Raw genomic sequence first — 23,883 nt, forward strand, 5'->3', positions numbered from 1 at the left:
CCCCTCCGCCTGTGTGCCGGAGTGCAAAATATCGGGACAATTCACGTCCCGACATTTGGTCGGGACACGGGATAAACAAGTAAATATTGCGACAGTCCCGATAAAATCGGGACATCTGGTCTCCCTACTTGGAATTGTGAACAAGAAAATTACCTCTTGTTGTATGATTCCTATTGTGTTCCAGAAAACAGAACTTTGTGTACCTTTTTTGGAAATAAACAAGATTGCATCAAAGAAATACCTGAGTCCATCAATTTCTCCTCCTAATAGAAACAACCTGCAAGACCCCAAATATTGGCTAATTGCTCTGGCTAGAAAGGGGTAACAGTGGGGACAAAGCCCCAGTGCAGAAAATGGAGGCATGGAATAAAGGTGCAGACAAGGGTGTGAAGAAAGCTTCAGGTAAGGGCATAAATAAAAAGGAAGTATAAAAGGTGACAGGGAAGGAAGGTCTGATGGTTTGGAGGACCAGGGGGGTGGGACATTGGGGGATGCTCAAATCTGGGAGTTCAGAGAGGGACTGTAAAGGTTACAGACAGATATGGCAGAGGGAGGCATGGAGAACAGGGAACGGGGATGTGTTTTTTTAGTTTACACTTTAAATGCTTAAAGTTGTTAAACATTTTCAATATGGATAAAAATCTTTCCCTCCATTACCTTACCTCTCAGGTCCCATATAACTATAATTCCACACACACTATATGTGTAGGGCCCTACCAAATTCATGGTTCATTTTGGTCAATTTCACAGTCATAGGATTTTAAAAATCATAAATTTCATGATTTCAGATATTTAAATCTGAAATTTCACGGTGTTGTAACTGTATGGGTCCTGACCCAAAAGGGCATTGTGGGGGTCAGGGGGGGGGGATTGCAAGGATATTCTAAGGGAGTCACAGTATTGTCACCCTTACCTATGCTGCTGCCTTCAGAGCTGGGCCCTCAGCCTACATCTGCTGCTCTCCAGCAAGCTAGCTCTGAAGGCAATGCAGAAGTAAAGGTGGCAATACCATGACCCCCCTATAATAACCCTGCAAACCCTCCCCCCCGCAAAGTCCCCTTTTGGGTCGGGACCCCTTTTGAGACATGCTTGCCTTCCCCGTGAAATTAAGTCTTTTATGTGCTTTTACCCTATACAATACAGATTTCACAGGAAGAGACCAGATTTCATGGTCTGTGACGTGTTTTTCATGGCCATGAATTTGGTAGGGTCCTACAGATGTGAAAAGAACTGCAAAAAAAAAAAAAGCAACAAAAAACTGTAGTTGGTGTGCCTCATAACATCTGTTAGAGCAGGCAACCCTCTTTCAAACCCTACACTCTAATTCCATTTAAACGTTTTTTCCTCATTTTAGAAAACAAGGAAATTCCCTTGTCTGCCTTCTTCCCACCCACCCCTACCAATACCCTAAACTTTGTTAATTTGAAATTAAGTTCACTCAATAAAGATTTATACCACTGGTTCCCAAACTTTTCAGCTCCACGCCCCCTTTTTAATTTTCGAGAAACCCTCATGCCCCCCAGTGGCCGGGCAGCCTTGCACCCTCCCAGGGGGGCGTGTCCCCAGTTTGGGAATCAATGATTTATACAATCTGAAGAGAAACTAGAGCAGGTTATTCAAAGCACATATCCAGTTTCTCAAAGTTGTCCTCAAGCCCATAACCTTAACTCTGACCTCAGCAAGAGCCATACTATTCTGTTTCTATCTAAAATATTCTGAGGCCAGAACAAAGATTGTACAAGTGAATATAATTTTGGGTAATTGGATGTGTACGTTGTGGGTGGTTTTACATTAGAATAGAAAGCGTTTGTGGATGGTTTTACATTAGAATAGAAAGCATTAGAATAGAAAGAATAGAAAGCAATGAGTGCAGCTGGACATTATAATTGGGCAAGGCACATGAGCTGTGGTTGGTGTGGATGTTAATGTTGTCTTAACTAATTATTTCCTTAATGTTTGGCAACTATATTGATAGGAAATGCAGTTCAGCAGCCTTAACTGCAAGTTAAAGGAGTTTTTTTGTATGGGTAATTTATAAGATTTCCCTTGGCTCTGGATTTCAGGCATATCTCACTGCAATGCCAAAAAATGCTCACCTGTGTTCCCAGTACTTAGTGTTGCTTTGTTGCCTCCTGAGAGCACTTCACAATTCCAGAAGGTGGCAAGCAGCGAAGGCCTTATAAATACATAATAATTGAGAGCTCCTAGCAATTTAAGGTTCATTCATCAGGGATTGCCGACAACCTCCACCCCACGAGAAAACTCAAGCCTGGCCAAGACTGAACAAAGTCACATCTCCTATAAACCCCCAGCCTCCTATGAAGCTGGTCTCTCTGCAGTGGAACTCTTGCAGATAGAAAGCAGTGGGTACACTGTCTGTCATCCCTTCAGGGTGAATGCTCCCATGGCTGCAACAGCTTTTGCAGTTTACACCTCCCTACACCACTGCGATTGAATCTGGCTTATAGTATGACCTTTATAGGGACCGGCTTATTGATAGAACTTTATATTTTTCATTCTGTGCAGTATTTATCTCAGCTCTCGTGCAGTAATACATTTCATACACGGGGATGTATTTACATTTTAATGCATGGGAAAGGAGCACTCCAGATATCCAACTGAGAGTACATCTACAGCATTTGCTGCTTCCATTTACATTAAGAAAATATTTGTTGCCTCTGGTAGAATATTCTTCATAATTATACTTAACTCTGAGGCCACATAAATCACCTTCACAGAGGAGCGAGCCTATGTAAAACAGAGTTTGAAAATGGCTTGAGAGATGCATTCTGGGCCCAAGGCAAAACTACAATTTAGTTCAATGGGAGTTTTTCTTGATTAAGAAGTGTGGGGTTGCATCCTATAGAAGGAAGATGATTAAGCAAGTTAACCCTTGGGACATTACATACAACAACTTATGCAGTTGAACAAAGTACATGTAGTGTTTAGAATGAGAGCTGGTGGAAAATCTTATTTTCTAGCTCAAAGTGTCTCCTGTTTGTGTTGTAACGATACAATTTGTACAGATTTATTCAATCAATTTATTTTCTTGTTAAAGTAGCCGTTTCCAGTAATGATTTCAAAAAAATAAAATAGAATATTTTGACTATTATGACATATTCTACACTACTTCTCATGTAATGAAATGTAAATAATATAAAATGAAAACAAAATTTTGTTTTGAAACAAAAAATACAATTTTTTTCAAAAATGGATTTTGCATACAGTTTTCTTTCAGAATTTCTGTTTTGCAGGAAATTTCAGAAATGGCTTGGTTTTGGAATGAAAACAAATTTAAAGATTTCAAAATTTCTCTCAAATTTCCAAGTGTTGAGTATTCTAGGCTAGGAGATGCTGTGGTCTAGAGACTGGGTATTGGCCTGCAGTTTATAAGACCTGGGTTCTATTTCTGGCTCTGCGGAGTGACTGCTTGAGCACTTTTCTTTGCCTCAATTTCCTCATTGCTAAAATGGGGATATTTGTACTGTCCAGCTCTCCTTTGCAAAGAACTTTGAGATCTATTGATGAAAAGTGCTATATAGAATCTAGGAATTATTATTATTTGTAATTAACATGAAGTCAGCTGGTCTATTTGGAAAGCATTTGAATTTCATCACTTAAACAGAAATATGAAGCACTAGGGGGAAAAACTGACAAAATTGTAATTACTGATCTATATTTCATGTACACACATGAACTGGGTTGTCAATAGTCACACATATTTTTGTATTTTTATACATAAAAAGTTTTATTGTACCTGAGATTACAAATTTAATTTGGAAAGAACAGATCCTGTATATATGTAAAAACAGTTGGATGGATATTCGATATAAACAACAAAAATAAGTATGTATCTACTGACCAAGTACATGTTATATTAGGCAAGCAACAAACAGAGGCAGTCCCCCCGCCCTTGTAGTATTTCCAAATATCAAATAAATAATTAGTTAAGTGTGTTTGGCCAAAGATATCACATTCATTTATAATATTAAGACAAGAAAAACATCACTTGTTTCCATGGGAAGAGTCAAAAGATTAACCTGTAGTACAAAAAATATATTAGAATTTAGGATCTCATCATTAGCCAACTCAAAAAACATATAGAACTAGGTAACCTGTACACAGTTTGGATCGATATGAGTCCAACAGTGACCAAATCCTGCATGCTTTACTCTCTTGAAGTCACTGGAACTACCTGTGTGGGTCACGATTACAAGATTTGCAGAACTGGGCCTGTTGGGACAACTCACATGAATACAGTGAACAGGATTTGACCTCAGCTTACTGTAAAAGTTGTATTCTGATTCCCCACAGAGTTTTCAAAGATAAATTAACTTTAAAAGACCCTTAAGCTTGTATGTTTTACAGCAACTTTTTGTCTGTTCTTATTTGTTAACTTTTAGTGTAACTGTCTTTTTTAAATGTTAAGTTTCTTAAATAAGTTAAGATTTTCCCCCTCCATTTATTCTCAGTCCTATGAGCCCCATCCAGTGCCCACAGAAGACAATGAAAGGACTCCCATTGACTTCAGTGGGCACTGGACCAAGCCCTAAGGTCAGTTTAATTCAAGAGAATGTGTCAGAAAGTCTCTTGTTTTCTTGTTGACACTTCATCGAAAGTAGGCACAATATGAAATTGAGGGGCTTTTTTTTTATTTAGCTCCTATGGACAATGATGAAGTAGGCAAGAGAGCTTAACTTTTAGAAATCAGAAATGAGGGGCAAAGATCTCCAACAAACAAAAAAACCTAGGTGATTATTAGCATTCTAACTGTAAACATTTTAAAAGGAAAACTACCCCTTTCTTTCTGTCCAGCCTCCAAGAAACAAGATTAATTTTCATGTTAAAATTTCCATTAATTATGAGATGGAAACTGGAGTGCAGGAGAAGATATGATATATTTTCTAAAAAGTCTAAGTGTAAATTATAAAAATACACTTAATTCAGGGAATATTTTTAATGCACAGAATATTTATGATTATTTTTATTTAACAGTAGTATATAGTGCCATGGGTGAGCAGATGTGGCATGGCAAAAACAAAAAAAACCGTACAAGATCCTGTACTTCAGGCCATATTCAGGCAAAACTCTCATTGAAATCAATGGACAACTGGGCCCACAAGCAGCAGTGTCATCTTGACAACTCTTTTGAAATTTTCTGTTCAAAAATTAACTCAAAGGGCCTGTTCCTCACCTCACCATATAATGAATATGTATGAAGTGTTAAATGCTACATATCTGAGGCAAGTTTGGGATCTGTACACTTTTACCTCATAAGTAAATATAAGTCATAAATATAAGTTCTGATTCATTACAAAAAAAAGGAAGAGGGGCTAAGTTTTATCTTAAATATAAAGATGAGAAGGGTGGGGGATTCAAGGAAGCACACGCTAGCTTTTGTTTTTAAAAGGGAATTTACATCTAGCATTGGACACAGTTAAAATAGGTTTGGCGGTTGCAAGCTAGGTTTAGACATTGGTTCATATTAAAATATTAAAATCACAGCACAACCAGGAGTCTTAGTGAAGGCCAGGGATATGGTTGTTCAGGAATCAGGTTGCAATGGGAGAGCTGCTTGGGAACATTTTAGAGCATTTTCTTGTACCATGTCAGGCATTACCTAAGCATTAAAGCTCACTTCATGAGCATTAAAATTCACTGAACCAAAGGTTAATCATGAGAGCATTTATGTAGTTTGGAATGGCTTTCCCCTTGCAGATTAATAATCACTCATTTTAAAAATAAACTTGTTCCAAATGCATGTGTGCAGTTAAGTAGCAAGTTCCAACAAGGGGTAAGTGTAAAAAAATAAAAACCTAATTCTCCCATCCCCCACCAAATTGCTTTAAATGGCACTGAAGTGGCATTCATTGACATGTGTAGTTTCATTGGCTTCAATCTATACATGTGAGTAAGGATTATTTACATCAGTAAATGTCTTTTGGATCTGGCCCTTAGTTATGTATTTGACAATGGTAATATACAAAAAGCACATGTAAGGGAAGTTCCTATACAAAATTGCAGAGGTGCACAAAAAATGGTCTTTGTTTCACACTGAGAACTCCATCGTACATAAAAAATCCACCACACACAACAGTCAGAACAGATGGCACATAAACAGGAGTAGTTCAATATGACAACAGGGTCACGGATTATTTAAAAAACCCAGTCTTCTACATAAGATCTCAAAAATCTCAGCAACACACAACACCACTGTAATCACAGTAAAAGTGTACATAGCAATGAGGAAAATTGTCTTTTCAAAGTGTTCTGGCACCATGCATCTGGTAATATTAAACTTTTTGTCAAGGGCTCCTGCATCACACCTGTAGAGTGGGTTCACTTGGAAGCCAAAGAGATGACTCTGAAGCCAAAATGCCACAACTTCAAGGACAATCCTTAACAGAACAGAGAGGATATAAAAAACAGTATAGGTGGGCTTTTGGAGGATATCTTCCTGATCGATGTTTCTACATGCAGCATAAAGATGAAACATTGCTCCAGGTACCAGAACCGTCACTAGCTGTAATGCCCAGAATACCTAAAGTGTAGCAGAGACTTTGCTGTCAGATCATGTACAACTGCCTTGTGCCAGTTAAAACAGGCACACATCCAAATTTCTTATGAGAAGATTTTTTATATTTATGATATACATTAAAAACAATTAAAAGATCATTTAAGTTAAGAACAATCACCATTACATATTATTCCAGTTTTACAGTTCATTTACATGTAAACATTCTCTTAACTGAAGAATGGTATGAATAAAGTAGGTTACAGTCAATAAATCTTGGGCCTATATACCCTTATTCACATGAGTAGTCCTTATTTGTCTGTATAATTCTAGCTATAGACCCTTATATGGCCTTTATCACCAAAGTATGAGGCCCAGATCTTCAAAGGTGTTTAGGCTCCTAACTTCCACTGAGTTAAGTGGGGCTCAGGAAGTAAGTGTAAAGTTAAGAGCCTTTGCAGATCTCAGCCTGAGTGCTTCACAATCACTGAGGGATTTTATACTCATAACACACTGTGAGTAAGTTAAATGTTCTCTCTCTTTTCCTTTACAGGTAGGGGCACTAAGGCAGATGAGGGGACCTGCTGAAGGTCATACAGAAAATCTATAGCTGAACCAGGAATAAAACACAGGTCTTCTGAGTATCAAGCTAGTGCCCTATCTACTAGGCCAACCTTCCTGTTTGTTTTATAGTTACTGGAATGATCTAGGTGAACAATGGTGACTTGCATGCGTAAGGGGTTACAGAATCTGGCCCTTATTGTCTACAAATATTTCCAAGTCAGAGAATGCTATTTATAGTACATTTATGTGCTGATCCTGCAACCTTTAGTCACATGAGTCGAAATCAGTCTGATTACTTGCAAGGGTAACGATGGCTCATGTGAATAAAGACTAAAAGATTAGCCCCTTACTGTGTCACAAATGGAAGTTTATTACAGAAGACTGTGTTGCATTGATGGTCAAACCAGTGTTTCTCAATCTTTTTGATAGCAGGGATTGGCTTGCTGCCTTCCTAAACTGGGTCAGGGAGATCTCAGGCACTGGCACCAGTCCACAGACCAGTTGTTGAAAAACACTGGTTTAAACTATGACCACATTCTGTTTAATTACTACTCATTATGTAAAATGGGGGAATGAATTTACTTTCATTTTATGAACCTTTTATCTATTTTCTAAATAATTGGTTGTTTCAATTAAAAGAAAATTTACCTGAGGAGTTATGGGCCTGAACTGATTGTAACAGAAGAGATTAACCTCCCTCTTGTCTGGCTCACAGCTGAAGTGCAAGGCCTCATTTCCATAAACTGCAAAGCCCAAAACACCAAGGAAAAACATTCGAACTGAGCCAAAGAAAAGGGTATGGAACTGACCAATCACTGTTGGAGGCCTGAGCTGTAACAGTCACAGGATTATGCAGCAGGAAAGACAAAGGCAAAGATGAACAAAGTTATTCTTCCAGTTTCAGGTTACCTAGAACATTTATTTCAGGTTTTAAAACACCCTTCTCACTCCTTTTTCTCCCTTTTAAAATAACTGTTATACAAAGGGTGTTGTGTACATTAAACCAAATAGTGGCTTGAAATATAATCAAAGTCCTTGTTATTGTTAGGGACTGATTTTACTTACTGTTTCTAGTACACTCTCATTTGTATTGTGTCTGTCAGTTATTCTGCTTAACAACTACGCTTTTCTGATTTCAGTAGTAGCTTTACATATCAGCTACATTCATAAAACTCAGTATTCTACAACTACAGACATGTCAGACAGATTGAAAAGGAATCCTTCAAAAAAGAGTCAATCAATTTTTATTATCCTATTGATTAAACTAAGATCATTTAATAATTTAGTGTCAAATTAAACACGTAGACTTCTCAAAAGTGGCCTTGCTAGGAACTAGGCTAGGAAGTGTTACCTGTTTTCACTATTACTTTGAGTAGTAGTGCTACATCTTTATTTTCTGTTAGGAAAGCATGGGTTATGTAGTTTTTAAAGTCTGCCTTTGCAGAAAATGCTGTTCTGTTCCTCCATATTTGATTATCAGAACTTTAATCTCCACCCATGTGTATTTGTCATGATAAAGAAAGCAAATTATTTATTTCCCCAGTACCTCTCCTTTCATTATTCACTTAATACTCACACATCCTTCATAGAAGTTCTTGATGTAATTTAAAGACATGTCTTGGAAGATGTTATCCTAGTGCAATTGTGGTGTAATTCATGCCCTTCATTGCCAATTTGCTGTCATCAGACTCAGTCTGATGCTATTGCTCTCTCATGACCCTTGCTGTACAAAACACTTGTCACTGCACATTTCACTTTTTATCTCTGGGGCCCCAATCAACCTTACTCTTTCAGGACAAAAAAAAAGAGCCCAAACAAAAGCAGGGTGCATGTGGTTTGCCTAATAATCCCCCATGAATGCAGTCAGCAGAAATGTCCAACACCATAATACAGTCACACAATAGATGGGAACAAGTGGCAATAAGCTCCCAACACCACTGTGCTACTTGAGAACTAAAGTAACACAAAAAAGTGCTCCTTAGGGGTTTCAATCCCAGTAGGCTCCCATGAGTTACTTGTTCTTTGTGCTCACGTCATTCTCACAAATGAAATCAGTGAAAACTTAGGAAACATTGAAGCGTCTCATGCACAGGGATCTGTCTAGCAAACAGCAGCTGGAAGGGACTCTCTTCTAAAGTGAAATCCTGGGGTGGGCAAGGCATTCTTGGCAAGATTACTTCTTATATCTGTCTTCTCCCAATGTCTTTCTGCTCACTTGCAAACAGGAGTTAAGTAATAATTGGAGATATACCAATCTCCTAGAACTGGAAAGGTCATTGAGTCCAGCCCCCTCTAGCAGGACCAATTTTTGCCCAGATCCCTAAGTGGCCTCCTCAAGGAGTGAACTCATAACCTTGGGTTTAGCAGACCAATGCTCAAACCACTGAGCTATCCTTCCCCCCTTCCTACCCTAGTCCTTCTGAGAAGCCCTAATAAGATCCACCCCATTTGCTAACACGACCTTCCTCATTACAGCCTCCCCCACACTATATTTCACCTTTCCAGCTTTCCCCTCTCTTTAGTCCCCCTCTAGCCTGCCCCATCCAGAGATTTCAAGTGGGGACTAGCGGAAAAGCAGCGCAAGATGTATTTTCCGGGCTGCACAGCAGCCCGAGGACGCAGAGGCTTGCGGGACTTTCCCCTCCTTCTCGAATGGAAACCAACTTTTCTGCAGACCTGGACCTAGTGGAAAGTAGCAACAACCGCAATGACGGTGTAGTACGCACCAGCCGCAGCCCCGGCGTTGCGTTGTTGGGGCGCCCCATTCACTTGGCGCTCAAGTCAGGAGCTGCTGTTGGATCCCGCTTCTCGGCGGCAGCCAGCTGGGTCCGTCCAGGGAGAGGAGCAGGGACCATCCTGGAGGAAAGCTGCTGTCCTGCCAGCAGTGCCTCGCCCGCCCAGCGCGCACGCACGCACCAGGGAGGGGGAGAGAGACATCTGTTGTCAGCGCTCCAATAATCACCCACAGCCCGATGAGTCGCTCCTCCCGACCTCGCCCCCACCTCAGTCAGCAGGGGCTACTGCCCTCAAGCTCAAATTGCTCTAGTGGGGGAAAAGGAGAAAGCTGGATCTACCTGCCGGTTTCTGCCTCCACATTCCGCGGCTTCAGTAGAGACCACTTTGTCTTTCAGCCACTCAGGCTGAATTGGAACTCGGCAAGTCCTTGTACAACCTATTGCAACCTCTCCCTATTTATGAAACGTCTGATCAAATAATTGTTTCTAGCGCTTTGTTGTAATTATTTAGACTAAATATAGGTAACAGTGTTGCTGTTTCACGCGTCTGTCACACTCAAATATCTGTGCAATGTGCATCTCCTTTTTCTCATTCAAGATCAGGTCATAATTTTCTTATCAGATAGAAAATAGAATTAATGAAGTCCCGTGCTGAACAGAAATTATGTTTGAGTGGTAGTCAGGACAATCCTGGCAGGCTGCAGAGAAGAATTTTAATATTAAAAGAAAAGTTACACATCTCTTCCCGTTTCCATATTATAAATACATTTCCTCATTACTTAAATTCACATTGAGCAAGGCTGATGGCTTATTAATATGATTTACATGACAACATTTATAGCTTAATAACTTATTTTTTTTAAATAGGCGAGTGAAACATAACAGGAACTTGTAAATAAACCCACATTCGAAATGATACATGGCAAAAAGCTTCAGATCTAAGACCTTAAATTCAATTACACAAAAACTATAAGTCCTTGAATAATTACTAAGTATAAGTAACATTATTTATTATTTGCATAGCACCTCAAGTGTACTGCATAGTTTAAAGAGCATCAGCTCAGGTACCTAGGCTAGCATCATGAGAAGGATTAGCTTTCCTCTCCCACAAAGGCTACTGAGCTGTATTACACAGAGGTTACTTCAATCCAGTGACCAGAGTAGCCTTTGCAGTACCTTTTGCAGCCCTCAGCAGGGAGAGAACTGGAGGATCCACTCAACAGTAATCCCCCAGTTTTGCATATGCTCTATCCCTTGCCACCCTCACCCCACTACACACACACACACACACACACACACACACACACACACACACACACACACACACACACACACACACACACACACACACACACACACACACACACACACACACACACACACACACACACACACACACACACACACACACACACACACACACCCTTTTGCCCTATCTGCTGTAGCAGGACCACAGTGCAATATATTTCATGGTTAGAAGGGGGAGCTGGATTTTACCCTTTATGCTTGTGTAATTGCACTTCTCCTTTTTGGAAAGCCAGCCATGAATGGCAGGTGTACTTTTGAACATAGGAGAGTCACAAAGTTTGACAGTTCTGAGAATTAAAAACAAAAGACCAAAGATATAGTCCAGTGAAAGTATTAGTGGCATTTTTCTAAAGGTTGATGACATCTCTGGTAATTAATCTTCAGTTTTCTTGTCTTGCTAAGTTCCTGTTACATTTTTATGATGCCACTTGTAATATTTTTGACCTCTCAGCAGCTGAGAGAAACTTGATACATATTCATTTCAACAGAATTATACATTGTGCAAGCTCCTTTATTTCTATCACATATTTCCAGTTGTCAAGTCAACCACAGAGTCAGGCTATGCTCACACACACCTCAAACCATGACAAGATATCAGGCTGCCAGTCATTAGAGATGAGTTCAATATTTTTATCAGGCATTTGTTTATCAACCTCCGCCTGTTCCAAGATCACAAACACACACACACACACACACACACACACGAAAAGGGAATTTTATGAACATTTGCTCCTCACCAGTGAAAATGTGAAATTTATTTTTCATGTTGAATGGCTGTGAGAATTTATGACACTTTGTTACTTTGTTGAATTTCAAGCTGGTTTTGATTGGTCATAAGTCACATGGCTCCTGCTTAATGGAACCTGCCTTGTAGGTTGGAAGGTTGGCAGAGAGTCATATTGACTTATTTTCTGAGCGGGAATAGCTATGTGTTTTGACATGGTTGTCGGAGGTGAGGTGGGGGGAAGGAAGGGGAAGATTGGCAGCAGGAAGGGATTCTGTGCTCTTTGAGAGACAGCATCACTTGTTAACCCCTGCAGGTTCATCCAAGATTTTAGGGGAGCAGGCCCCCCTTCACCACACATCTCCAAGACACTGAAGGGGAAAAGTGATTCATCCAACAAAGATGCAAGAGTTGGTAGCAGATCAGTAAGCTTGATTGACTTTTAAATGGTCTGTATTAAAGATCAGTACATTTATATAAATAACAATACCAGAATAACAAAACAGAATTATATAACATCAATACTTTATATTAATGTGAATTATATTTGTTAAATTTGACTATTATTTTTGATGGCCTTGAAGCATTCCAGGCCTGATTCTCATTTATACTGTCTAGCTTCATTACTTTGATAAATTACTTTTACATCCAACTTAAGGCCCCTTTACACTTAAATTGTAGAAAGAGAGAGATGTAAAGGAGAATCAGGCCATCCAAATTTAATTTCTTACATCCAGTTTTTGTTATTACCTGACATATAAATATCTTTAGTTTATTTTTTGTAACTTTATATCATTTCTCTTCCAATACTAGCAATCTTGTGCCTTCATACTAGGAAATTATATCCTCAAACTATTTTCCTCTGAAAACTGTAATCAGTTATAGCAGCCACTTTTTAACATCAATCATAGCTACTGTCAAGTCAATGGGAATTGTGGATATTGTGCATTCTAGGAATCAGGACCTAATTCAATACATAATGAATAAATAATCATATTTTTCCAGGATTAATGACCATGAGAAAAATACCCTAGAACTCAGAAGCTTCAAATCTTCTTATATCTCCTAGGAAAACTAAACCAAACCAGACTATAAAGCAAGCCTCTAAAGGTCCAGTCCTGCAAGCACATGGCATATGTGAATAGTTCTTACTCATTTGGGTAATGAGTGAAGTGAATGAAGTGAAGAATTACTCATGTGCATACGAGTTGCAGGATTGTGAACTGAAAAGGTAGGAATAGATATTTTTGTGCTTCCCTCTTATTTCCATATTCCATATATAACTTTCTTTACTATAGCTATTGCTTAACCATAGTACTACTGAGGAATATGTGGCATTATAGTTTAAGTAGGTGCTCTAAAATTAAGTATGTGCTTAAATCTACCCCTATTCAACAAAGCACTTGAACACATGGTTAACGTCATGCATGTACTTAAGTCTAATTGACTTCAATTTGATTATTTAATGGGACTTAAACACAGACTGAAAATTAAGTGAGTGTTTTACTGAACTGGAGCTCTGAGTTCAAATCCTGGTGTAGGGCTTAAGTGAAAATGAATGTGGTGGCATCATCCTAAATCCCACTTTTGCAGTGCAGAAAACCATTGCACAGTTTGAGCCTGTTAATTATTTATGATGATCTCTTATCAAGAAAGACCCAAAGAATTTGAGGTGAAGCTGGAGTTGCCTTAGTACACACTATCTAGAATATTGCTATGTACCATCTTACTCTGTGCTTGGCTCAAGCCAGGGCTATTATTCCCGTACTTTTGTTATTATTTATTTTTAATTAATGAGACTATTAATCTAGAAAAGAGAAAAATTAAAATTCCACATAATGCAGAGGACTGCTGATATGAAGGTACCTCTAAGGCCTGGTCTACACTAGGACTTTAAATCCAATTTAGCAGCGTTAATTCAAATTAACCGCTCAACCGTCCACACCAGGAAGCCGTTTAATTCGACCTAGAGGGCCCTTTAGTTCGAATTCGGTACTCCACCCCGACGAGGGGAGTAGCGCTAAATTCGACATGGCTATCTCGAATTAGGCTAGGTGTAGATGCAAATCGAACTTAGTAGCTCCGGGAGCTATCCCACAGTGCACCACTCTGTTGACGCTCTGGACAGCAGTCCAAGCTTGGATTCTCTGACCAGCCACACAGGAAACGACCCGGGAAAATTTGAATTCCTTTTCCTGTCTGGGCACTTTGAATCTGATGTCCTGGTTGGACATCGGGGCGAGCTCAGCAGCACCTGCAACGATGCAGAGCTCTCCAGCAGAGGAGTCCATGCAATCCCAGAATAGAAAGAGGTCCCCAGCATGGACAGACCGGGAAGTCCTGGATCTGATCGCTGTGTGGGGCGATGAGTCTGTGCTTTCGGAGCTGCGCTCCAACAAACGGAATGCAAAGACCTACGAGAAGGTCTCCAAAGCCATGGCACTCAGAGGATACAGCCGGGATACAACGCAGTGCCGCGTGAAAATCAAGGACCTGAGACAAGGCTACCAAAAAGTCAGAGCGGCAAACGGACGCTCCGGAGCCCAGCCCCAGACATGCCGCTTCTACGAGGCACTGCATGCTATTCTAGGTGGGTCTGCCACCACTGCCCCACCAGTGACCGTGGACTCTGAGGATGGGATAGTGTCGAGGGGCAGTTCCTCGGCGATGTTCGCCGATGGGGAAGATGAGGAAGGGTTTGTGGAGGATGACGCAGGCGACAGCGCTTACAATACCACTTTCCCCGACAGCCAGGATCTCTTCATCACCCTCACAGAGATCCCCTACCAACCCTCCCCGGCCGTTAACACGGACTCAGAATCAGGGGAAGGATCAGTCGGTAAGTGTTATAAACATGGAAACATTTATTTCTTAAAAAACAGGAATATATACTATATAAAAACTAGCTAAAAAGTTGTCCATATAAAACTATATAAAAAGAAGGTCCACACATATAGGGATGGAAGAGAAATCCTCTTCGGACACTTCCACGAAGCTCTCGTAGAGGTGCTCGAAAAGCCTCCGCAGGAGGTTCCTGGGGAGAGGTGCCTTATTTGGTGCTCCGTGGAAGCACACTCTTCCGCGCCAGGCCATCCTCACGTAAAGCGGAATTATTGCCTCCACCAGCATGGCTGCATACGGTCCTGGTCTGTGCAGGGATTCCTGCAGCATCCTCTCTCTCTCTCCGAGTGACCCGCCTCAGGGTAATGTCGTTCGGCGACTGCTGCATCTAAGTAGGGCAATTAGTGTACTGTTACTATTGTGACTGCTTGACTTTTACTTTGCATAGCAAAGACCTTCGTTCAACAGGCACGTGTTGGAGGCCGCAGAGGAAAAGCATACAGTGATCTTTCCCGGGCACAGCCGCGAGGGGCTGGAACAGGGTCGGACCTTATGCTTTCCAGATTGCCTTCTGCGGGAGGGCACAGCTACCCATTAACTGTTAAGCAGCCTATAGTGTAGGGCTTACCAGGCCTGGCTGATAAACGGATTCAGCTGTACCGCCCCGCTTGTCCGATCTCCGGTGCAAGACCGCAGCCACTGAAAGCGTATTCCAAAATCTCGAACTTGTCCTGAGAGCTCGTGAGACTAGGTTCCCTGTATGGTCTTGTTCACAGAAACTGAGTAGACTGTGTTCACTGTTCGCAAACATGTATCTTTTCAAGGAAATCACTTCCTTTTTCCCATCACACAGCTGCGGCTCTTTCCCGAACTGCCCTGGCATCCTCCTCACAGAGGCTGGCGCAGATTAGGCGGCGAAAGAAAAAGACTAGGGACGACATGTTCTCGGAACTGATGGCCTGCTCCAGAGCCGAGGCGGCCGAGCAGAGACAGTGGAGGGAGACCCTATGTCAGCACCAGCGCTCACACATCGAACGGGAGGACAGGTGGCAGCAGGAAGACCAGCAGGCGACTCAAACGCTGCTTGGACTAATGAGGGAGCAAACGGACACGCTCCGGCACCTTGTAGATGTTCAGCAGGACCGCAGGCAGAAGGAGAGAGCCCCCCTGCACTGTATCTGCAACCGCAATCACCCGCCACAAAGTCCTGTCCCCCCTCACCCAAAATAACAAGAAGGAGGGGCACTAGGGGCCGTGAAAACTGTCACTGCACCCCAGCAGAGCGCTCATGTACCACACAGCTCTGATGCCATAAACTTTGAGAAGTGCTTCCTTTCCTGGATCACCCAGTCCCAAATCCAAGTTTCATCCCCCCACTGTGTAGTTGAGTATTAAAAGTAGTTTGTTGTTATTCACTGTTTCCGTCCCATTTTTCTTGTCAGAAGACTTTGTGTGAAGGGGGGGAGGGGTTTTTTAATCGCATAGGACAGCCTCCATTACCAGGGTACAGACATGGGGGCAGGATCAACAGCAGGTCACACACAGAGTGCAGTCACTAGGCACCAGGGTCAGTCTGGGAGGTGTATGCTGCCCTGGGTCAGTCTGTGAGGTGTATGCTGCCCCAGGGTCCTAGCGCCTGCCATCCACAAATGGCAAGGCAGGCTGCCCTTACCATGCCCTTCCACCCTAGCCACGAGCCTCTCCGATGCCCTGAGCTCCAGCAAGAGCCCTCATCCACAGACACATACTCACCCTTCCCACACACCCCTCACCCCTTACTACGCCCCAACCCCCAGCCCAGAGCCTGCATCCAAACTCCGTCCCAAAGACGGCACCCCTCACCCCTTCCTGCAAACCCACCCCTTCCTGCACACCCACCCGCAACCGTCCTCCCCCCAGAGACCGCTGTAGGAGCAGGAGCCTGTCATTCCTCTAGTGTAGAAGCGGTCTGTACATCAGTGCACACCATACCCACCACAGTCTGCGTCCATGTTTCAACCCTAGAACAGGAATTCATAATTAAAGAAAACTTTGTTAATAATCAGTGTTCAATTAACTTTATTTTAAAACGTGTGTTAGAAGGGGGGAAACCTGGAGAACGGGGTATGTAACCGCAGATCGAAGTCAACAGTCACCGAAACAGGCTCAGGTTCAGCTTCTCTGTAAGTCAAGTGGACAGTCATAGGTTACCCTGCTCTCCGAGGAACCTAGCTTTCAAAGCCTCCCGGATGCACAGCGCTTCCCGCTGGGATCTTCTATCGGCACGGCTTTCTGGCTGAGCGTAATCAGCAGCCAGGCGATTTGCCTCAACCTCCCATCCCGCCATAAAGTCTCCCCCTTGCTCTCACAGAGATTGTGGAGCACACAGCAAGCTGCAATAACAACGGGGATATTTTTTTCGCTGAGGTCCGAGCGAGTGAGTAAGCTCCGCCATCTCCCCTTGAGACGTCCGAAAGCACACTCCACCACCATTCTGCACTTGCTCAGCCGGTAGTTGAAGAGTTCCTTCTCACTGTCCAAGGCGCCTGTATAGGGCTTCATGAGCCAGGGCATTAGCGGGTAGGCTGGGTCCCAGAGGATCACTGTAGGCATCTGCACATCCCCAACCGTTATTTTGTGGTCCGGGAAGAAAGTACCTGCCTGGAGGCGTCTAAACAGACCAGAGTTCCTGAACACATGCGCGTCATGAACCTTGCCCGGCCACCCAACGTAGATGTTGGTAAAACGTCCCCTATGGTCCACCAGTGCTTGCAGCACCATAGAAAAGTAGCCCTTTCGGTTAATGTAGTGGCTGGTCTGGTGGGCTGGTCCCAGGATAGGGATGTGAGTGCCATCTATAGCCCCACCGCAGTTTGGGAATCCCATCGCGGCGAAGCCATCTCTGACGACCTCGACGTTTCCTAGAGTCACTACCTTTGAGAGCAGTTGCTCAACGATTGCGTGGGCTACTTGAATCACAGCAAGCCCTACAGTAGATTTGCCGACGCCAAAGTGGTTCGCTACTGACCGGTAGCTGTCTGGCGTTGCAAGTTTCCAGAGGGCTATGGCCACTCGCTTCTGCACAGTCAGGGCTGCTCGCATCCGGGTGTCCTGGCGCTTCAGGGCAGGGGCCAGCAAGTCACAGAGTTCAAGGAAAGTGCCCTTACGCATCCTGAAGTTTCGCAGCCACTGTGATTCATCCCAGACCTGCAGCACTATGCGGTCCCACCACTCCGTGCTTGTTTCCTGGGCCCAGAATCGCCGTTCCACACCATGAACTTGACCCATTGCCACCATGATCTCCACTGCGCGGTGTACCCTGCTTTGTGAGAGGTCTGCGCCACTCTCCTCACCGCGCTGCCGGAGCCTCCTCACCCGATTTCTCAGCAGCTGACTGTGGAAGAGGTGGACGATAAGGTGCGAGGAGTTGACAACGGCCATAAGTGCAGCGATGATCGCAGTGGGCTCCATGCTCGCAGTGCTGTGGCGTCCGCGCTGTAACCAACCAGAGAAGGGCGCAAACAGATTTCCCGCCGGCGCTTTCAGGGAGGGAGGGCATGATTGACGGTTCAATGACGACAGTTACCGAAAACCACCCTCGACACATTTTTTCCCCAGCAGGCATTGGGGGCTCTACCCAGCATTCCAATGGGCAGCGGGGACTGCGGGAACTGTGGGATAGCTTCCCACAGTGCAACGCTTCCAAAGTCGACGCTGGCCCCGTTAGTGTGGACTCACAAAGTCGAATTAGTGTCCTTAGTGTGGATACACAAATTCGACTTCATAAGGTCAATTCCACAAATTCGAATTAAGTTGATTCGAAATAGTCTTGTAGTGTAGACGTACCCTAAGAAACTGGAAGTTCCTATTAAGCACCTAATCTAACACTCATTGTAATCAATGGGGTTCTTCCATTGACTTCAGTGGGTATCGGATCAGGTCTATTTGACAACCAATGCAAAATTAGTTCTTGACTTTGATCCAATTCTGGTTCACAAGTGTTGGCATAAAAAGGGCTGTGCACAGCTGGCAATCTTGTTTTCATCTCTATATTTGTATCTCAGAATACATATAAAAGTTCTGAAAGAAAAGATTTTCATATTTTAAGCAAGAACATAATCTCAGTGAGTTTATACAATGAGAGTTATTTGATTTTTTTATAGTTCGTCTGACTCATTGCAATAATAGATAGCTATTGCAACCCCTAACCCCCCCACCTCGTTTTGCCAAATGTGTGGAGCCTGGGAAAATCCCATTGCTAGTTCCCTCTAATTTGACCTCTGCTTTGAATGATTTAAAATTTTCTCATTTCTTCAGAAATTCATCAGTCAGGTATAACCACAGGCAATATATTAATCAATCAATCAATCAATCAATCTTTTCTTCTACTCTATCACTCTTTTGTATTTTAACCTAAGTCAAAAACAAAAGTAATTTTTCAAGGAATCTATTCCTTAAAGCCCTGATTCTGTAAACACTTACTGAATCATAGACTCATAGAAATGTAGAGCTGGAAGAGACCTTGTATTCTGAGCTGCAAATTTAGCTGATGGGAGGAATCCACTTGCATCACTTAATCTTCATGGGAGGGCAGGGATGGGAGAGCAGAACAACAATGTATTTTGTCCTCTTAAATGTCCCACAATAGCCCATCTAGTGTTGAAGGACCTTCCCTGTTGGACAGGATGTAACACCTTGCACTGGAGACCAGCATTTCACACTAATGTCTCTCTCCTGTCTGGTGATTTTACACAGTAACAGGGACTCACAATACTAATGCTCAAATATCCCCTTACAATAGGGGACACAGATGTTATAAATGAGATTAATGCATGCAGCAACTCACAAGCATTAAATAAAGTCTAAACACTAAACACATTCTGATACTTCTAATATGTATTTTAACAATACTAACACAAAAGTGAGCCAGACTGATTCCAGCTATGTATTTGGCAGTATTCCACTGAGACATGAGGATGTAGGTATGAGGTGGTACATAGTATTTCAGTATCACAGTAACCTCTTCCAGTGCTTAACTATCTTTAGAGTTAGAACATTTGTCTAATATTTAACCAAAATATCCATTGCTGCAATCTAAGCTGATTACTTCTTGTCCTAACCTCAGTAGACATGGAGAACAATTGATTACCATTTTCTTTATAACATGCTTTTACATAGTTGAAGACTGTTTTCAGGTTCTCACCCCAGTCTTCTCTTTCTTAGATTAAGCATGCCCAATTCTTTCAACCTTACCTCACAGGTCATGTTTTTCAAACCTCTGATCACTCTTGTTGCTCTCCTCTGGACTCTTTCCAACTGGTTATGTACATGGGCTGTCCCACTGAATTCCTCAGTTACTCAATCTGTCAAAATATTCTCTACCTTAAAGAAAGGAAGAAAGACATGGGGCTGCTTAGGCTATTTTATTCAGATTTGAGGAGTGCCCCCCACTTCTTCTTCCATAAAATGTCCTTGACAAATCAACATAGAAGGCATGCTTTATGCATCATTTTTCAATAGAGTAGTAGAAAAGTAGGGCAGATGACTTGGATGCCAATACTGAAGTCAGTGGGAGTTTTCCCATTGACTTCAAGGGGTCAGGATTTTATTTTCTGTATTTATTTTTTCCAGCTGTTACTAGTACTTCTGATTATCTGGAGTTTGTCACTCTCTTTATCAGGCTTCCAAGAACTCCACAATACTTGCTCTGACCTTCAGCTTTTTTCTCTTTTGGCTATAAACCAGTTATTGATCTTTAAATACTGATAGTTGCCACAAAAATAGTACTTTCTGCCTTGGATAAAGCAGAAACGGTTTATCTGAATCTGCTCTGCTTTGTGTGACACCTCTGGGGCTTCATGTCTCATCAAAAGTCTATTCTGCTTTACTGTTAGAGAGGCCTGGTATCTAGTTTCCTTATCAGAAATTCCATTTTAAGATTTAAGAATTTTCTTTCTTTCTTTCTTTCTTTTGAATTGGGTTAAAGGGTAGCTAAACTGAGATTCCATGTAAGATTAGAAGAACATAAAACAAGCAACTTTACTTGTTTCAGCATCTTTTTAAACATTTCCATTTATTCTCTGATACAACGTAACCTATTGTTAAATTGACATTGTTTTGATGATTTCTACATCAAGGATTTTGTAGCCCATGTCCCTTTCAGAATACACAGCATTGTTTAACATATTTCGCTTTAATATTCACACTTGGAGTCTCTTCTTATATTAGATGATTATTACTTTCCTTATCTGTAGAGCGATGTCTTTCTAAAATATATTTCACCCGGCATGGTGGATATTTGAGAGATAACACATTCAAGTAGTATGAGAGAAAAGGGCATCTTTCAAATTATTCCTCTGGAAGAATGGGAAGTTGTGCATTTGTGATTAAATAATATTGTTGTTGTTATTTTTTACATGAAGGTATAAGCATCATGCTTTCAATCATCAAAATCTCCTGTGCATTAAAGGAGTGAGATTATCACGTGGACCTAATAGTTGTTAATGTTCAGACTGCAAGGTATGATTTAATCGCCTATGCGAACCTCTGCCTTGAGTGGAGTTTGCGGTCAGACTTGCTGGACAGAAACGACGATTTGGAGCTATGTTAAGTTGGTCACAGCAGCTACAGATCTACATCCGCTGATATGCACAAGTACCTGTTCCACAAATACTAAGTAAAAAGAAAAGATGGGAGCTGAATTTATTCCCTAATTTGAACAGTGCTCAGTAGATGGCGCTTGAGACACGCGTGGAGCCAGTCTATTAGCTTCATTCCCGTGCCGACTTGTTATTCAGTCCTGTAAAAAGGCTTTTTGTCTTAATGAATGGGCCGATTTGCCTTTTCCCCTTCGGGGAGCGGTACAGCATAGTAAGTGTTTTCAAAGATTAATTTCCCCGCCACACCGTGATTTTAAATTTCCAGTATATACTGTTATGAATGAAAAGTGAGTTTCAGCCCTCCCTTACTTTCTTTCTCACCGGAGTTACTAACTTGTTGCAATCGCTCTCTCTCCTCTCCTTCGCTCTCGTTGCTCTGAAACTAACGTATCCAGTTTTTCTTGTGTGCCCGTAGGCTATAATCTGAAATAAACAACAGTATCAGAAGATATGGATTAATTCCTTTATTTCAACAGTAAATGCTAGATAGTTTGAACATCAAGATCTGAGTTCCTTGAGTGCTTCCACTCTGTCCCCCAAGGAAATTAGATTCTTGATATTCATGGTCTATGTGTTTATCCTTTGAAAGGCACTGGAGGCAAGATCTATCATTCTGTTTCCAACGTGTAAATTACAGATGTCAGACCATATTAATTTCTGTGCTGAGTTTTGAAAATGTGATATAGGTAAAACTTAAAGGAATTAAAGCAGGATTTTTAGAGGGGGATTTTCAAAGGCACCTGTGAGATTCAGGGTGGGATTCAAAAGCACCTGTGTGATTTAGGAGCATTGACCTGTGCTCTTAAATGACCCAGGCGCTTTTGAAAATTCACCTTTGAATTTGAAGAACGTTACAATTTGCCAGGATAAGAATTCTTTAATATATCAGTGTCAGAATGGCAATTTCCCATAGACTCGCTCTAGTTGAGTCAAGAGCTAGGGGCTGCTTGGCTAGATTCAGGAGTTAGCACACAAACCACGAATGCAGGATAAAATACCAAGTAAAAGCCCTTTCAAATGTGTTGCTTTTGATGCTCAGCGGGCGTTTCAGATTTGACTGGTTCAAGACGACTCAGGTTTTCGAATTTCCCCATTCCCTGGCACGAGGAGTAAATTTCTAACCAAGACCATCTTCCCTGTCATTTTCACATGTGATCACCCACATAAATCTGTAGTGAAATACATAAACAATGACAAGCCATCATCCCAAACCACAAGTTAAATGCATTCTCAAAAAAGTCACTAGGGAAGCCATTTCTACGTTTAGGGGTTAGAATAACTTTTACTAATTCATTCTATCTTTCTCAATCAGTAGACACCTTACAATAGGAGGAAGAGTGAATAGTGGTTAGAAAACGTTCGAGGTAATTTAATATCAGTATCGTGAACAATGACCTTTACAGAGTTAAAATAAACTCAATTAAGTTTATTCTATCAATAATAAACCAGTAATTTAGAGAACTACTCAAGGCAAGAATGTGTGTTCCAGGCTATCTCAATGGAGCCGCAATTTGATTTGCTTAAGTCTGGATATAAATCCAATAGGTAAACAAGTGTACGCGTTACATGACAGCTGTGAGCTTTTATAGCAAACACTTAGTGGCAAACTTGCAGTATGGATGTCAGATGTTTCTGAATAGTAGCACAGGTTGTTTTCGGTACGATTTACTGTGTTCTGTAAAACAGTACTCTGCAGTACTCTAATCAGTAATCTACAATACCGTAATAAATTATACATTCCAGGAGATTAGAATATATATATATATTTTTAAAACAACAGTAACAAAATAACAACATAGCTGTTATAGCACTTTTTATCAGTAAACCTCAATGCATTTTACAAGGGAGGTTGGCATCACTTTCCTCGTTTTACAGATGGGGAAACTGAGGCACGGAGAGGTGAAATTATATGCCCAGGGTCACCCAGCAGGCCAATCAATGGCAGAGCCAGGAATACAACCCAGGAATTAATGTGTTGATGGTGTAACTCTTGAGAAGCAATAGTGTGTTAAACATATGTATTTTAATCTTTATATATATATATATAAAGATGTATATCTTTATATATATATATATATATATATATATATATATATATATATATAAAGCTGTATTAAAGATAAACCAGTTTCCCTTATAATTCCAGTTTCTTTACTGGATAATGCACCGTTGACCGGATATGTATGTGACAGACTTTGTTAGGATATTAGTTTCCTTTTGTCACTTCACCGCTTTCTGCATGTGTTCATTCATTAATGTTGTTTTTCTATATTCCACAATCTTTTAATCCTGCATGCCAGATACACCATAATTATTGTTTTAATAATGTGAACACTGCAAGTTTGTTCCATGCCTTTTGGTAGCATTCAGAAAATAGGGGTTAATTTCAGACAGTACTCATGGCAACTAGCGCTATTTCACTGTATTGCTATAACCGGCTCTTGACACTGGAAACTTAAACTCCCCTAGATGTTTCTCCATTGTACGATATTTGTACAGGTGCATCTCATTAAACGAATGGATCCCACTGAAAATGTACGGTACGATTAGGAAACCAAA

General features: G+C 41.5%; 1 protein-coding gene across 10 annotated transcripts in view; it reads right to left on the minus strand.

The window, feature by feature from the left end:
- Positions 1 to 5,830: 5,830 nt before the first annotated feature.
- GJE1 (gap junction protein epsilon 1) overlaps positions 5,831 to 23,883 on the minus strand; it is a 45,539-nt gene continuing 27,486 nt past the window's right edge. For 3 of the 10 annotated variants that reach the window (XM_039528682.1, XM_039528679.1, XM_039528681.1), the window contains 5 exons: positions 21,646 to 21,747; positions 19,919 to 20,047; positions 9,805 to 10,511; positions 7,727 to 7,909; positions 5,831 to 6,541 (listed from right to left, as the gene is read on the minus strand). In XM_039528682.1, coding sequence (XP_039384616.1) covers positions 6,146 to 6,541; positions 7,727 to 7,909; positions 9,805 to 9,843 — 618 coding nt within the window. In that variant the 5' untranslated portion in view covers positions 9,844 to 10,511; positions 19,919 to 20,047; positions 21,646 to 21,747 and the 3' untranslated portion in view covers positions 5,831 to 6,145. Of the gene's footprint in view, positions 6,542 to 7,726; positions 7,910 to 9,804; positions 10,512 to 11,310; positions 11,657 to 19,918; positions 20,048 to 21,645; positions 21,748 to 22,322; positions 22,494 to 23,883 lie in introns of those variants that run through there. The other 7 variants (XM_039528688.1, XM_039528687.1, XM_039528683.1 and 4 more) reach the window with 6 other exon arrangements.

The sequence above is a fragment of the Mauremys reevesii genome, linkage group 3 (genome assembly GCF_016161935.1).
Source record: "Mauremys reevesii isolate NIE-2019 linkage group 3, ASM1616193v1, whole genome shotgun sequence".
Taxonomy (NCBI): Eukaryota; Metazoa; Chordata; order Testudines; family Geoemydidae; genus Mauremys; species Mauremys reevesii.